A 17,600-nucleotide genomic window follows, 5' to 3' on the forward strand; every position below is an offset into this window, starting at 1 on the left:
GATCTGTGTACCTCACAGTAAGACATTTTGTTGGGGGACCCGTAAAGACTTTTGCAGCCCTGTACATTAAGTGATTTCTGGTGGATGGCAGAGGAAGATGTTTTTTTTTTTTAAATGTTGAATGGGGCTTTCATTCATGCACCCAATCTACACTTCAACTATACACACTATAGTGCATGAACGCTTTATATATTATACTTTTGGTCAAGTTAATGCTCAAATAAAGTACACTGGTCTGTCCTTTTTCTCTGCTGCAAGGTTTGCATAAAATAAGCCATGCATATTTCACAACTCTACCCAAATCCCCTAAATGTACAGGGCTGCAAAAGTCTTTATGGGTCCCAAACAAAATAAATACATCCATTAAAAAAAATCGATCCATTCTTATTTAGAGGATGCACTCAGGATGTGATTTGTGTGAATGTGAATGTTTGTGGTTTTGGGATCCCCCTGGGTTAAAGGGAGAAGGAGAGAGGAGAGAGGAGAGGGAGGAAGGGAGGAGGTAGAGGAGTGGACAGACTCTGGTAGTGGAGGGGGAGGCGTTTTGCTCGGCTGAGACAGGGAGTGAACGAGCAGAGAGGGAGAGAGAAACCAGCGGATCTGGCCCTTTAAATCACCAATACAGCAGCGCATTCGGAGGTGAGTTTTGGAGATATTGGGGTATTTGTTCCTATAGCCTGTGTATAATAATAACTGTAACGCGTCTGTCTGTGCGCCTCTCTGCAACACCCTGCAGCTCCTCCTGCAGCGAGAGAGAGGAGCTTCATCTGTGTCACGAATCCGGTTTTCCCCAGCCCTTTAGCCGGCAGAGAGGGTGGGGAGGACCGGGGACAGGGTCAGTGGAAGATTTTCCTACAACAAGCTCAGGCTGGACTCTTGAGGACGCACAAAAAAAAGGATTTTTTTGCTATGCAATTTGCATAATAGCGGATCATAAAAGCATGCACTCCTGCAGTCTTGTTGCTCCATTGTGGCTGGATGTGGTTGATATATTGAGCTGCTGGAGAGCTCCAAACATGTCACCACCCTGCTCCCACAGCTAACTAACAGTCAGGGCCTGTTTTGCAGACCTGAAGCTGGTCTAGTGTAGTCTAGGTCTCCACTCTGGAGGGAAATGTCTCTCTGGTGGTTTTGATAATGTGCACAAGGTCCAGCCTGTCTGTGCTTTGCGCGCACTGTGTGTGGAGAGCCATGGAGAGAGAGAGAGAGAGAGAGGACATGCTGTTCTATCCATCAAAAAATGCCCGCATTGTGTTTTTCACACAGCAAGCTGGGCCTGTAGCACGGAGGACATGGATCCGTGCTACAGGCCTGAACCAGAGCTCAGGAGCTGAGCTGGATCAATAAGGATTCATGCTGGTTTTATGCGCGTCTTGAGAGCTGCTGTGGAGCTCACACTGGCTGACTGGCTGGCTGAGGCCTGTCCAGCTCTGGTGATGTTTTTATAGGTCCAGACACAAGACAGATAAGATAAGCTTGCATGTACATGTTTGCCTTTTCTGTGCAAAGAAAATGTTTTCAATTTTTTTTTCTTTTTTTTCAAGGCTGTTTTCATTTGTGCAATCCAATGTTTTGTAATTACAACAGTCTACAAACCAACTTTTAAGTAGATGAGCTTTACAGACAAACCCATTAAGTACACTTAGAGAGAAAACAACCTCAACATTCAAAACCCAAACAAAACCAAGCTCTGGTGATGTTTTTATAGGTCCAGGCACAAGACAGATAAGATAAGCTTACTGTATACATGTTTGCCTTTTCTGTGCAAAGAAAAATGTTTTAAATTTTTATTTTATTTTTTTATACTTTATTTTTTCTCTTTTTTACAAGGCTGTTTTCATATATTCAATCCACTGTTTGTAATTACAACAGTCTATAAACCAACTTGTAAGTACAGTAGATGAGCTTACAGACAAACCCATCAAGTACACTAGAGAGAAAACAACCTCAACATCCAAAACCCAAACAAAACCAAGCTTTGGTGATGTTTTTATAGGTCCAGGCACAAGACAGATAAGATAAGCTTACTGTATACATGTTTGCCTTTTCTGTGCAAAGAAAAATGTTCTCAATTTTTTTTTTTTTTTTATATATATACTGTATTTTTTTCCCTTTTTTCAAGGCTGTTTTCATATATGCAATCCACTGTTTTGTAATTACAACAGTCTATAAACCAACTTTTAAGTAGATGAGCTTTACAGACAAACCCATCAAGTACACTTAGAGAGAAAACCACCTCAACATTCAAAACCAAAACAAAACCAGGGAAAGAAATAACCATAATAATAATAATGACAAAAAGAAAGAGTAGAGTTAAAAAACAAAACAATATAGCAAACAAAAAAAAAACACATTTGTTTTCAATTTTGGGGGCGTAAAAGGAGAGAGATGTGACTGTGGAGAGGCAGAAACTCATATTTGTGCTTTTTTTTTAAGTGCACATGAAGCTTCCTTCTCTGAGCAGCTATAGCAGAAAGTTTGAACAAATCAACAGGCTGAAGAAATCAAGGCACTCTGTTTATAATATCACTGAAGTAATTTAGGTGATATATTTATGAATTTTACTGTCCATGCGAGTTGCATTTGAGAAAAATGTGCACATTTCTGATCAAAACCATCATTTGCATCTGAACGTTCGTGTTAAAAAAAACAGCAAAGATCTAGTTTGCAAAAGGTACAACAGTTTGTAAACAAAGTGATGTCACCTCGTTTCTATATTTGCCCACTTCTCCTGTTAGAAAGGGTGCTATACTTTGAGTATTTTTAGAGGGGTTTGACAACAAAATCCTTTAATAAGCTTTTTATTTTTTGTTGCTGCTGCTGTTGATTCAATCTGTGGTAGTTATTCCGGCTGTCGTGTGTGATGCTTACTTGGTTTATTTGTTATTGTGAGTTGCTGTTGTTATATCATATCTATATTCTTCTGGTGGCTGTCAGTGAGGTGTCTCCTCAAACCGTGACAGAGAACGAGGACGTATGTTTTTACGGAAAGGTTGTTTGTCTGTGTGTGTGTGTATGTGTACACTTAGTATTGAACACATTTTAGGGACATACATCTGTTCACACAATCGCCTCCTATTTGGCGACAAAGATCAGGTGAGGTCAACCTTTACACTTTACGGTTTTGGTTAAGGTTCGGGTTACATTCATGTCAGGGTTGGGTTTATGCATGCAGTGTACTGTAGGCTATAGTGTTAGGGTCAATTTATCACAAGGGCCAATACATATACTTTTTACTATTGAAAGCACGGTTGGTAATCTTGAGAGAAATGAACAAGAGTGCACTAGATTTTTAAAAATGATCCAACCGAAAAACCGAGCCCAGTGTTGCCAACTCTTTTCCAATGAAAGCAGCACTAGCTCCACAAGTCCCTAAATCTAGAGGAAAAAGTCGCCAAGTCAGCAACAATGACAGTCCGTCACTTCAGGTCTCCCTTCAACCACTCCCGAAAAATAACCTTACGAACGTAAACAACAAACATGGCTTTTGTTAGTAGTCACAGCTGTCAAGCTATAGCAGCTCGCGGTTTATTACAGTCCTGCTACAACCACAGATACCCTTTTTTTGTCAGATTATTTGATTTATTGATTGCTGTCAGGATGTAATGAGAATTTCAAAAAAATATAACAAAAAATCTTTGCAAAATCATTAGCAAGCCTACCTTTAAAAGCATCTTTTAATAGGGAGTGCCATAATTTATGAGGGAGATGCATCATTAATAGGTTACTTCTGAGTACTTGTTGCTCTGTTTTAATGGTAAAGAACCCCAAATCATAATTGTGTGTTAATTGTCTGAACTAATGAGGAACTATGTTTCTAGAACGCCATGTATCTTAACACAAATGTATTCCCTGATAATGTAAGTATTGATACTCAAAACCAGACTTTAACAGTATCGATACTCCCACCTCTAATCCCTAATCTACAATTCATCAAAAACAAGTTTGCGTGTGTGAGAGAGAGAACAAAATACACAGAAAAGGGGACAGAAAGAAAAAGAAACCCACTAAAATGGGGGACATTTTGCCTCTAAGGGTCTAGTTGGGATTAGGATTTGGGCTCAGGGTTAAGATTAGGATTAGGAGTAGTTTGGGTAACAATCAATAAATGTCCTCAAAAGTATAATAATACAAATGTGTGTGCAGAGAGAGAGAATTTCATCAGGTGTTATAATGTAAATCTATTCAGTCCCTTCTCTCTCTCTCTCTCTCTCTCACACACACACACACACACACACACACACACACACACACACACAAAGGCCCTAATTACAGACGTGAATCTGTGAGCTACTCCACAGTAGGAGTAATTAAAGCAGGACTCTCCTCCCGGGAGAGAGGGCGACAGACAGACAGAGACAGAGTGAGAGACGCTGAGTCGTAACATGCTCACAGTGATGTACTTGGATGAGTGAGGTGCGTTTTGATCACTGGTGGAGGGGAAACCTGAACGCTGTGGTGCTAAAAGAACGTGTAAAAGAAAGAAACTGGAGGCTTACAGATGAATCTTTGACAGCGCAGGTCAAGCGAGGACTTCCTTTTTTTTTTTGGATCAGCAATGCAGGAATGTCCTTGTTGGTTAAGTGGTGAAGGAAAATGAAGTTGTGATGACAGATTGTTGTAATATGAATGATGAGGTGGATCATGACAGTTTGGTACTGAAGCAAATTTCACCCTCATGATCTCTAAAAGTCTTATTGAAATATGAAAACTTTTAATTTGGTCTTCTTGAGATTTTTCCAATTGAAGTCAGCAGCTATCCAGACTCAAAATTGTATAAGAATGACTGTTTTACTGTTGTAATATTGACATTCACACTTCAGCTAGTCACTAAAACAACAAAAATCTCTGTCCAAGTTTTGTGTATCGTGACATGAAACATTTTTAAAAGCCAAAATGGATAAATCTAACATGTTTAAATGTATAAAACGTTTGCCTGTCTGTAACCTAACTGTGTCAGCAGCAGCCATCTCACCTGCTCTCCTTCTTTTACAGAGACAAGCCAATGTGAGCTCAGCTGCAGTCCGGCTCTGTCGTCTTGACTTGGCAACTGTTTTTCTGCACTGCTCAGATCTCCATCCAGTCACGTTTGTGTTCAGAGAGAGTCCCATCAGGTAAACGCATCTAACAGTTACATGTCTTAAGTTGTTAAGTAAAGCTGCAGCCTCAGTTATGCTGTGCTTATCACCTTCATAAACTATATTTGGATTATGAAACTGACACATTTCTGTCGTTAGTAGTGTTGCACCACCATGTAGTCACCTCACGGTGGTGCTATAACTCTACAACTGAGGCCACACAGTCTTCAAAATGACTCAAAGGGTGATTCAGCTCATAAATCAGTGCAGTATAAAAGCAATGGTCATATATAGTAAACACTGAAGCTATTGCAAATCATCATTTAATTGTTTGCTATTAATCAATATAATTAATCAATATCCCACATTAGTAAATGCATCCTGCAGAACACTCCTGTATATGCTCCTGGAAGAAGTGTACTTTTAAAAGTATCAATACCAAAATGTAAAAATGTGCCATCCATCCATCCATCCATCTGCAACCGCTTATCCCGTTAGGGTAAAAATGTGCCATTACAAATAAAAGTACAGAATGAAGAAACTTAAACTTAAAGGACCAGTGTGTAGGATTTAGGGGGATCCAATGGCAGAAATGGAATATAATATTAATAACTGTTTTATTCAGTATTTAATCACCTGAAAATTAGAATTGTTGTGTTTTCGTTATCTTAGAATGAGCCGTTTATATACGGAGAGGGTCATCTCTTCACGGAGCCGGCCGTCATGTTTATACAGTAGAACGGAAACCCAAACCCAGCACTGATTTTTATGGGGCTGTTCATGTTTTCGTGTCGGCCACCGTACACATTTGGCACAAGTTTCAGTTGGTTACAATGTCTGATTAGCAAACATGTTTTACTCTCTCTCTCTCTCATTCAGTTTTCTCCTGTGTTGGTGTATTCTGATGGATCAGTATGTCTACCACTAATAATATCGCCCAGACCAGGAAACTGGTGGAACAGCTGAGGATTGAGGCAGGGATTGAACGCATTAAGGTAGGACGGATAGTTTACCGCCATGCACGCTGTATGTGTGAGCGTGATTATTCATCCGCATCTGATCTGTTCTCTCCTTTCTCTTTCTTCTCCTCCTCTTTTTCCCCTACATGTCCACCCCCATTTAAATCCCTCACCTTCTTCTCACCTCACTTCTCTCACCTCCCCGACAGGTGTCTAAAGCAGCAGCAGACCTGATGAGTTACTGTGAGCAGCACGCTCGTAGCGACCCTCTGCTGGTCGGGGTTCCCACCTCCGAAAACCCTTTCAAGGACAAGAAGCCCTGCATCATCCTATAGCCGCGCTACGCTCCATTCACATACACCCATGCACATACAGACACACTTAAAGAAATGCACACATTCAGTACTTCAATTGATCCCCATACACACACACACACACACACACACACACATACACATGCAAACACACACTTCAAGCCCATCTAGCACACACTCCCAAAATAGCCACTCTGGAAAAGCGCCATACCCCGGAGCCACAGCTAGGGGGCAGGTATCTCGTTGTCTCTGTGGCTGACATCAGTATATCACTGAGTATGATCCAAGGTGCTTTTGGTAATATTCACATGTGCTGGTAAATTAACTCTACAAGTGTCAGCTTAACTTTTCAAAAGGGATTTGGACATTAATAATCAGCAGGATTTTTTGTTCCTTCTTTTGTCATGAAGTGAGGGGTTGGGTGCTTAGGCAAGGAGTGGGAGGATGCATGTGAGCAACAGAAATGGGCGGCAGGCTCTGCTGCCAAACACGACCTGATGTCCCATTAAAAGCTCAATACAAGCTTTTTATAGTGGGAGTTGAAAAGGTCTGCCCACGAGCCTGCCTGTGCTAAATCATGGCGGGTAATTTTGGAGCGAGTGGCTAAAGCCTTTGCCTTCTATCGGGCTAGCATGTTCCCACCCAAAAAACCTGTTTCAACAGACCTTCTCTGCCTGTGGCCTCACTGCGGCCGTCTGGCCAAACCTCCAGCTGTGCCAACCTGTACAGAAAGTCGTCTCTAGATGCTGATCTGCCGTCAAACGATCCCACCGCAGTTCATTATAGCTGCTGTTTGGTTGAAATCGATGTCTAAGCTGACCTCAGATCTGCACCTATGAGGGGAACATGCTCTACACAGAACTCAAGCTATTAACCCTGGACGTTTACTGCATTTTTCTTAAGAAATACTTGTTTGTGAACTGTACGTTTTGATATTTTGTTGAAGCTTAACAGATAAGATAATACTGTATTTTTTTGTTTTTAATTATTGTTTTGCTTTGACATAGGTGTTGCCTCTGGCTGATCAGGTTTCTCTTCCTGTCTGGCGTTAAATGCTAGTGTTAATGAAACGACAGGAGATCTGGTTGTAAGCCAGGGGTAATACCTAGAACCAGACACCTGCTAGGATCTTAAACAAAAGGTTCTACTGTACATCAAGCCTCCCTGTGCTTTACCCTGAGAGAGGGCGAGGTCGCAGCCCGAGAACCAGTCTGCAAGGACTGCAAGGCTGGAGGAGAAAAACCCAAACTTTAGAAGTTAAAGCTGTCCCGAAAAGTGGAAAGAAGCTTTCCATTTCCTACTTTCTCCGCTTATGTTTGATCCTTTCGATTGGCAGTTTTCATAAGGTGGAGGGTAGAGATATATTGCATTGGATAGTGGATGTTTTGTTTGCCTCTATAATAGAGGAAGTCTTTCTTTAAATCAAAAATAAAACAAATATGACCTGGCTTTATTACCAGTCTTTAAAGTCCCCAGTCGACCCAGTAGAAGCTTCAATGTGAGCTCAAACTGGTCAGGGGACTGGATCAGTAAGAGCCAGCAGCAGTTCCCCTCTCGGTTTCCTCCGTCCTCCTCTCCTCCACAACGCTCCTCCTCTCTGACAAACCAAACTTGATTGTAAAAGCTGAAGATGAAGTGAAAAAAAAAATGAAGTCAAGAGAAACAAACTAAGTGTATAAACTTTCTTTCAGACGTGTGCAGAAGTGATAAGTTGAAGAGTAGCTGTTTTGGGTTTATTTTTGAGTTTCTTCTTTCTATGGAGTCCATGGAACCTGGTCAGTTGAGTATTACCCTGTACAGTGTTTGTAAGATACAAAATCTAAACACAGAAAAACCCTTCTGTGGATGTTGGATTTTTTTTTTAGTACTACTTATTCTGTTCTGTCAGTCAGGATCATGTCTGTCTTCATTTCTTCTTCTTTTGTTTTGTCATTCGGGTTGTAGAGGCTGGCGATAGTAGAGGATGGTTTTAACCACAAATACAAACACCTGATAGAAACAACTGTTAGGTTTAGGATCCTGTTAGAGGATGAATCAACATCGGACCTCATTCCAGTGGCAACCTCCTGATCTATCCTTTAACACCAGAGCAGCCCACAGTTTTTATCAAGTGTTGGTTTTGGTGGGCGGCAGGCAACTAGGACAACATGCACATAACACACACTCTCTCTTACTGTTTTTCGTTTAAGGTTTGATTGTCAGAGGTCAAAGTTTAAAGGAGCGGCAAGGCTGGGCATTTAGGCTGATGGCACAAAGCTGCGGGGAGCTTTGTGCCATCATATTTACATTTGAGCATTTAGCCGAGGCTTTTGTCAGGAGTAACGTACAGTGACAGGGCAGGGTGGAGTCTTTTGGATGGGACTTACGGCTGCTGATGGATTGTCAGGGGAGTTGAACCCACTGCTTTTCTGTTCTCTAATCACTAGGTCAATATGAGCCACCTGCTGCACTGACTTGTGGGAGTCTGCAGTTTTTCTGGAAGCGGTGAGAGGTGAGCAGTTGTTTGTTTGCACAATCTGCTGGGGACACCTTTTAAAAATACCCACATTAAGAAGTTAATGGTGTATTTAGTCCTGAAAGTGTTATTTTCTTTATACAAAATTTGTAGCTCCACTTTTTCTGTGGTATTGTGACAGAATATTTAAAAGAAATGTCTTGAAATGTGGCACCCTCGACCAATTTATGAACTTGTTTTTAAAGGTATAGTTTGACATTTTGGAAAGTTCTTCACTTACTTGCTGAGAGTTAAAAGACAAGATTGGTTAGAGGGAAACAGCTACTGTATCTACATAGAGAGCGGGTCCTCTTCACGGAGTCCACCATGTTGGACAAATCAAATACTGGCTCTTGAAAGTCTTTTGTGTTTTTATCTTACCTGAAGGCCACCGTAGTTCTCTGACAAGCTTGTGAAACTGCGGTAACGTGAGCCGCTGAGTGTAAAACCGTGGTACCGCCAGCCACCGTCTGACTTCTGTTGCTCCTAAAGTAGTGTTATTATGGTAAGGATGGCCTCTGAGTGAGGTGAACGGCGTTATCACGGTTTTGCACTCGGCGGCTCACGTTACCGCAGTCTTGGAAAGGGAGGAGTGAGCGGAGGGGTACTTGGTTGCAATCTGCAACCACACCACTAGATGCCGCCAAATCCTACACGCTGTACCTTTAATCTGTTGTGGTTTTTGCGTGGGGTTGAGCTTTAGAGGTGCTGGTAGGTGGATTTTGTTGGACAGAGCCCGGCTTTATATTTCTCCATTTCCAGGCTTTATGCTAAGCTAAGCTAACAAGCTGCTGGCTTTAGCTTCATATTTACCCTACAGACTAGAAAGTGATCTCCAATCTTCTCATCTAACTCTCAGCCAGAAAGCAAATACGCGTGTTCCCTAAAATGTGAAAAATACAACTTTACAATTCAAATCAAGGCTAAACTGCTAATTAGCATCCCTGCTTGTTCACTGTAGGCGATGGTTCTTGGTACAAAGCCCTGCTTGAGCTCTCATTTGCCTTTGTTCCAAACACAGAGGACAGGCGGTTCCCAAAGTACAGAGAGAGAGAGCCGGAGCTGGAGAAAGGCCATGGAGAGGGCTGACGGTGTGCATGTGTGTGTGTGGGGGTGCCGGGTGTAGCTGAAAAGGATGATTTGGCAGAGCAGTAGGCGGAGAAGAGAAAATAGAGGCGCACGCATTGGTGTGTGCATTTTGTGAGTGTGAGAGAGACACACACACACACAGTGCCTCCAGTGCTGTGCAGAGCGTGGTATAGTAATGTTACAGTACTGCAATTCCAGGTTAGGGTGAGTGTGACCGGAGGAGAGGTCATGTGACACTGTCTGAGTCAGATCAGCATGTTTGGCCCTCCACTCGCTCTTTATATATCCGTCAGATGCTAGAGTGGTAGTGGATTCTGTCACAAGCTAAAGTCAGTTGACGTGTGGGAAGCTATTTTTTAATGTGATGACCAATAATAACCCCCAAACAACCCACGAAGCTGACTTCTTTTTCTGTTTAGCTCTATCTGTGCCTGACTCAGCTACATTGTATTAGCTGCAGTTTATTTTCATCACTCATTAAAGCCTTAGAGACCTAAAGCAATAGTTTGACATTTTGGGAAAAATACGCTTATTCGCTTTTTGCAGAGCGTTAGATAAGAGGATCGATACCACTCTCATATTTGTCCGTTCAATATGAAGCCAGTTAGTTTAGCTTAGCTTAAAGACTGGAAGCTGGTGAAACAGCAAACCTGAATCTAAGCTCACCAGTGAACAGACTTCATCTCACTGTGAGTCTTGTCGTCACCGTGAAGTTGCTAGGCAACCAACTGATGCTCCATGTTGCTAGCATATAGACGCTTCTCCACTTCCTCCCACTGTACAAAAGTGAGTCATCTTGAGATTTTGACGTCATTTGGAACCAGAGACTGCGCTGTAGTAATCGGGGTATCGAGTTCCCGTCCTCACACCCGCCCGAGCCAATAACGACCCGAGCACGGCTGCAGCTCGTTAGTGTGAGCCACCTAGCTGCTACGTTAGCACCATGGCAGCTGTTTAGCTAGAAAGACGCAACAACTAACCACAATATCTCTATAACTACATTTATAATCAAACTGACACATGTTCTATTAAACAGACTCGTGACGGTTATGGAAAGTTAGAGTTACATCTCCTCTCTCGTGTAAATCTCGAGCCTCCGGCTGCGACTACTTCACTCAGAGCAGCTGTCAATCATGACGTCTCAGCCCCTTTTTAAAGCATTAAATAACTAATTAAAACCAAACTTATCAGAAAATTAACACTTGAACATACATCAGCGTGATAAAAACTACCTAAAATGACAGAAACCGTCTTTAGCAAAAATGTATTTGACGTTTACTTTGAATTTTTAGTTTGGCCCATGTCCCATCCGCTAACATGGAGGGGGCGGGGTTTATGACCTGTACTGCAGCCAGCCACCAGGGGGCGATCGAGATGTTTTGGCTTCACTTTTGGGGAGCTGTCATGTCGTCCATCTTCACAGTCTACGGTTTCTAGTCCTTATGCTAAGCTAAGCAAACCAGCTACTGGCTGTAGCTTCATATTAGCAAACAGACATGAAAGTCCTCTCATCAAACTTTCAAGAAGGAATCCATTAAGTTCTCAAAATGTCATACTATTCCTTTAAATTAAATAAATCCCTTTATCTAAGATGGTTCGACCTGATTTAGGCTGATATGAATGGTGATCTTTCATCAAAATTTAAAAAAAAAAGAAAAAAAAAGGAGCTAAAGAAATATAATAACTATACAAACAGAAACCTGAGTGCAAACTGCAGTGACAGGAAGTAACTCAGAATTAATGATCTGGGGTAATAAGTCATTGTTAGTGTTCAGGAAAAGAAAGGCAGTTCCTTGTAATTTGTTTGCAAGGTGCAGCTAAAGAAGAATCACATAAAACAAGCATGCATATCAGCGCACACACACACACATACACACACTGATGTTGTCCTGGAGATGTCTGACAGATGCTATTTTTTATCATTGTTTTTTTCAATCATTCCATAGCTGGTTGCTTAAAATCAGAGATAGCCAGCCTAAATTGCTGGTTTGGCTGAGCGTTTGTCTGATTGGTTGGTTGTTAGTTTGCCTTATAGTGGCGTATATTGTGTTAATGCTGGTCTTGGGGTTATCAGATCAACAGAATGAACCGTGTTAAAGTAGAAGAACATGTGGCTCGAGATGGAAATCCACTGGTGTTGTGATGCAAAGCGAGCCCGGTGAAATTAATTTCAGGTCATGGTGGGGAGAGTTGAGGCTCCTCACTGGCGGACTTTGAAATCAAACGTCACTGAATCGGCTCTGAGCCCTTCCCGAGACTCATCTTTTGTGTTCTGATCTCCTGTGTATGCATACAGTATATGTATCTTTTTGCCTTGATTGATTATGAAGAAAATATATCTATTTTTTGTAACTGTTCTCTGATGTGCCATAACTCATGTTTTCTTGCACACTGTTAATATTTTGTGGATATTGCTGTTAAAAAGACGATATTGAGAAGTAGATGACATTAATAAAAAGATGATATAATAACACATGCTCTTGTGGTATTTTTAGCACGGCTCTATGGATGGCAATGTCGGTTGGTCCAGACTGAAATATCTAAACAACTATTGGATGCAATGCTATGAAATACAGACATTCATGGTTCCTGCAGGATGAACCTAATGACTTTGGTGATCCCCTGATTTTTCATTTAGCGCCACCGTGAGGTTGACATATGCGGTCCAACAACAACTTTAAGCATTATGCACACAGTGGTCCGGATCTTACTGTACCTTCGTAATTGTGTAAGTAGCTTCAAACGTATAGTTTTTTGGCACAATGCTTGACTAACGTTGTTGTCCAAACGCCATAGCTGTCTGTTGCGTTACAAGCACTGGAAGTGACATGGCTGGCTGATTCGAAATGCGGAAGTGAGTGTGCATATAGCTTTTTCACTTATGCTGCGTCCCATTTGAGCTGGAAAGTCGGAATGTCTGAGTTCTTAGTCGGAAATTTGTTGTGTTTTCGTTAGCTTAGAATGAGTCCTTCATATCTACATATGAGCAGGTCCTCTTCAAGGAGTCCACCATGTTGCTCCATCATGTTTCTACAGTAGCCCAGAAAGGACAAACCAAACACTAGCGAGAGCCGTTCTCGTTTTTACGTTACCTTAAGAACCGCCGTCTGAGTGAAGTGAGTGGCATATCACGGTTTTGCACTCTGCGACTCACGTTACCGCAGTCTTGGAAAGGAAGGAGTGAGCAGAGGGGTACTCAGTTGGTTGCAATCTGCAACCACACCACTAGATGCCACTAAATCCTACACGCTGTCCCTTTAATTACATTCAATGGCATCCATTGGCTGATGCTAGGCATCCATGCTTGTTTGGTTTTCTGGCAGTTCTGCATTAGTCAAATATATCTGAGTTTTAAGATTGATTCTTAATTAATTAAGTAAGTAATTAATTCATTATTTACGACACCGCAAAAGTACAGTTTCACAGAACCATCCACCAGCAAGGCTGTAAACACCTACTCTTGTGCATTTTTAGCTGCAGTTTTTTTAATATATTTTCTGTGTTTTTCTTTTTTTTTCTCTGAGTAGGAGGGTCTGGCTTTTTTCTCACCACAATTGTACACGATGCACATGGACACACATGCTCCCTGGCCTTATATGGGTACATAGTGTGCAGTGCAAAGATGAAAACTTGTTGCAACAAACAAGACACAACAAAGAACAGAGTAAACATGCCAGGTAAAGCTCTGGGTCAGTTAACAGGAATGTCATTGTTACAAGTCCTCTGGCTGTCCCTCTCTGAGCCCTTTGAAGCTCTGCCTCAACAGTCACGAGTCTCCTCCAAGTTACAAACCATACCCCTCCCCACCTAACACCCTCTGCAAGTCGAAACCAATCAGATTTAGGGTGGAAGTACCACAGCCAATCAGAGGTCAGTCCCCACACTATCCACACCCCTGTCCAGCTCGTGGTAAACAAATGGGAGGACCATGTGCCTGAATGTTCCCACTCTGCTGTACTGCAATCAGAGCTGTGACCAGACATGTGAGAGCGGAGGGTGGGGTGGGAAAACAGGGTGAAAGGAGGGCAGAGGGGAAGATGAACCACTTGTACTGCGTTACAGGAACAACTTGCTACCCGATCATGTGGAGATACCGATGCATGGGTGGGGTTACGGCCCTATCTCTCAGCCCTCTGGAACATGCATCTGCAGGTTTAGCTCCAATTTGTGATGTGAAACATGTACACAACTAGAATGCAAAGGGAGAAATTAATACGTTTGAGCAGGCAACTTGAATCCTTCCTGCAGCTTTTCCTCCTCCTCCTCCTCCCACCCCCGGCTTCTTAACTTGTAGGGACAGTGGGTCTGCACCAGCTTGTTTTGCCTGTTTGCTCCAACACAAAGAGTTTCAGTCTCCACCCCAGTTTCTCCCTCTGACTAACTTAACAACAAGGAAGCTTACCAGCCGGTTTGTAAAGAGGCTCTGCTGTCAACGACAAAGACTTTACCCCCAAGTGCACATGTTTTCCATTATCTCAACCCCAAATGTAAACTGTAGTTGCGTAACTCAGCTGTAGCTCCAGTTCCACGATGCAAACAAAGCTTTTGTTTTGAGCATGACGTTCTTGACAAAGAAGTAGAACAATTATGAATACAATAATTTATTAGCACAAAATTCAGCCATAAATAGCTACACAAACAACGGACACAATCAATAAATTACTGGTGTAGCACTGTTTCATAGTATTTTAACAGCATTTGATAAAAAAAAACAAAAAAACAGCAGCACTCCTGAAGGCACCAAAGATATAGACTGTGGTTTCTTTTGCAGCACAATGAGAATTTACAGTCATCAGTTCCTTATTTTGTATCCTCCTCTGGCCAAAAACATTCATTGCCCACTTTGTTTTGTGGTCCTGAAATGCCGATAAATCCTGTACGACTTTCAACTCCAACATCATTTCCATTTCAGTTTCCATGGCGACGATTCCTCCGCAGGTTCAGCTGCTTGTTTCCGGAACGCACACGCTCGCCCGCCCAGTCTTTTCTAAAGAAAGACACGAGTATTGTACACGCATACCACACATTCACACGCCTCCTCTCCAAGGACTCTCCCATGTCGGAATGCAGAGGAATGTTGGGCATAGTTTCATTACAGCATTCCTGTCCTGTCAAACACACAGGTCTTCCAGGTAATTTGGGTGTGGACACGTTTCTTTCGACGCTGTTATTGATTGTCACACCCCGTACACATTGTAGTAGTCAAACAGAAGCACAAAAGTAGATTTAGTTTTACTGACAATGTAAAAACAATGTGGCCTGGCTATTTCTGTCTGTATCTTCTGCACAAAGTAGATTTTGTAAACTGGTCTCCACTCTGACTGTTTCACTGAGAGGGAGTCCTTGGTTCCTGTTTGTCATCAGTCAGGACAGCCCGTTCCAGTCCACTCCAGGCCATCCCTGCACGAGCAACAACGGACCCTGCAGTTCATCAGCATCTGAACCCAGAAAGCTCATGTGTTTGTTGGTGTATGTGAGTGCCGGACCCTTCAGCGCTCCTGCAGGACCAGTTCAGGCACCCACTGGTCCAGGCGTCGACTCTCCTGGCAGTAGGTCCCCACCTCTTGTAGTCTGCAGTGGTCAGCCTGGGGGTTCTGCACAAAGAAACAAAGACAACATCAAATTCATGATCAGGCTTTACGGTGAATTTGGTCTGCAGAAAGTAAATCACAAGGAAAAGTTGAGAGTAAAAGTTCTCTTAAATAACACCAAGAATATGAAAGCAACACTTCAGCTACAGCACTGCATGAGAATAATGTGTAATAATACATTTCCACTTTGGCCTTCCAGTTACATAACAGAAGGCGGCCGTGCTGAGTCAACATACCGTAACCAGCATGCAGTGGAGGTCTCCGTGGTCTTCCTGGTTCCTGTTGGCATCCACGGCACCCAGCAGCTGCTGGAGCCGCTGGACTCCGGAGACTCGCAGGATGGTAATGCCGCTGTCGCAGCAGAAGGACTGCAGCAGGGTGAAGTGGATCTGCAGCGCCACGTCGTCTGCGTCCTCTACAGCGTCAGCTGCCAGGACGCACAGGACCACGCTGTCTGGGTCTCTGGGGGAGGACGGAGCAAATGAGAAAACTGTGAGTACTTGCACTCACGTGTCTGGGATGGAAGTTATTTTCTGAAATACAAGAGATGCATACACATGCAAACTTAATAGTTTCAACTCACGCATTAAGAAGTTTGGCTGATTCATAAATGCCAACGGTCAGGCAGTCTTGTTTCTGAGCTGTCACCAGCAACTCCTCCAGGGCCAGACCTGCAGACTGCATCCTGAGAGGGGAAGACACAACAATTAACCTTTTTGTATTCTGCAAAAAAAAAAATTATGTCACCTGCTGCAGTTCTTTAATAAATAAGCCCAATATTGTATTAATCCATTTCATTAACTGCTGTTCAAATAACTTTATCTAATGAGAAAGAGAGAGAGAGAGAAGCCAGATAAAACACTATCAGAACTTATTAATAAAGTATATCCTCCAGTCCCATCAGTTATGTTGCATACACATACAGTGTATACTGCAGGCTGTGCAACATGCATGCACAGTAAGCCTATTGTGCAAGAAGTAAAACATGAACATTGAGGGTTTTATGCACCAACTTTTAAAGTTGCATTATGCTTAGGCTATATCATGCTGTCAAACTTTAGTGAGTTAAATGCATATACAGTATTTGGAGCTGAAAATATCTGCTCTCCAGCCAGATAAAGTCTTAAATCTAAGCTCACACAGTGTGATTTTTTTACCTCACCAGTTCATGCAATGCAAGGGGTCAAAGGACTACTAGATGCATTCGTGTCCAGCACATGATTTCCATCCACATGGCTCAGACAGCTTTAAAACTACAGCTGACAAAAGTGCAGAAAACCAACAAATCTCACCTGTTCTCGATGGAGCCGAAGCTTTCCTCTGGAATCATGTTTTCAGGTTGCAAAGATTGATCCCCGTGAGAAAGAGTGTGACAGTACAGTCCCTGTTGGTGTTTGGTATATTCCCTCTCAGTGTGTCTGTAGTGAAGAAGCGTCAGCACCGTTTGTTGTTGGCAACGTTGCGTCTCAGTCTTTATACCGCAGCTGAGAGGAGGCGGAACCGAAACTACCCGAGTTTTGCAATTGGCTCCAAAGAGAAACCAAACGGCTGACTCTGTCATGTGGAGGACTCGTGTGTTTGCATGTTTGGTTGCACGGAATGATGCGTTTACACGAGAGGAAGTACATGTGCTTTGTCATTCTGACTTGGTATCTGTAATAAAGCATAATGTCATACTTGCTTGAATATGTTGAGCTGTGCAGTTGTGCAACACGAGCTCCTCGTGTTTCCATAACAAGTTTCTATAACTGGACACCAGTGTTTATGAAATTATGACTGACATCTGGTGGCTGACTGAGGGAAAGAAAAGTCTGAATAATAACCTTCCCCACTGTTGTTATTGTTATTATTATTATTATTATTATTATTATTATTATTATTATTATTATTATTATTATTATTATTATCATTATCATTATTATTATTATTATTATTATTATTTTCCCCTCACATTTCTTTATTGTAGGAATCCTCAGTTATTGTGTGTGAGAATATAACCAAACAGAGAATTTTATAATAAGGTAATAATCAAAACAGGCATGACTCAAGATTAAAAAAAAAGACAGGAAAAAAGT

General features: G+C 42.2%; 2 protein-coding genes across 3 annotated transcripts; one reads left to right on the plus strand and one right to left on the minus strand.

Annotated features, from left to right (window-relative positions):
* The first annotated feature begins 514 nt into the window (after positions 1 to 514).
* On the plus strand, positions 515 to 9,024 carry gng7 (guanine nucleotide binding protein (G protein), gamma 7). 2 transcript variants are annotated; one of them, XM_037746241.1, is made up of 4 exons: positions 515 to 639; positions 4,996 to 5,114; positions 5,958 to 6,073; positions 6,247 to 9,024. In XM_037746241.1, the coding sequence occupies exons 3-4, from the start codon at positions 5,993 to 5,995 to the stop codon at positions 6,370 to 6,372; spliced, it is 207 nt and encodes a 68-aa protein (XP_037602169.1). In that variant the 5' UTR covers positions 515 to 639; positions 4,996 to 5,114; positions 5,958 to 5,992; the 3' UTR covers positions 6,373 to 9,024. The 2 variants fall into 2 exon arrangements, with proteins under 2 accessions (XP_037602169.1, XP_037602170.1); XM_037746242.1 differs by lacking the exon at positions 515 to 639 and adding an exon at positions 737 to 835.
* Positions 9,025 to 14,519: 5,495 nt separating this feature from the next.
* LOC119474296 (growth arrest and DNA damage-inducible protein GADD45 beta-like) lies at positions 14,520 to 16,991 on the minus strand. Its single transcript, XM_037746240.1, has 4 exons — positions 16,818 to 16,991; positions 16,109 to 16,210; positions 15,762 to 15,987; positions 14,520 to 15,528 (listed from the first exon to the last, which is right to left on the minus strand). Exons 1-4 carry the CDS (start codon positions 16,853 to 16,855, stop codon positions 15,424 to 15,426), a joined length of 471 nt encoding a protein of 156 aa, XP_037602168.1. The 5' UTR covers positions 16,856 to 16,991; the 3' UTR covers positions 14,520 to 15,423.
* Positions 16,992 to 17,600: the final 609 nt, after the last annotated feature.

This window comes from Sebastes umbrosus, chromosome 16, assembly GCF_015220745.1.
Source record: "Sebastes umbrosus isolate fSebUmb1 chromosome 16, fSebUmb1.pri, whole genome shotgun sequence".
NCBI lineage: Eukaryota > Metazoa > Chordata > Actinopteri > Perciformes > Sebastidae > Sebastes > Sebastes umbrosus.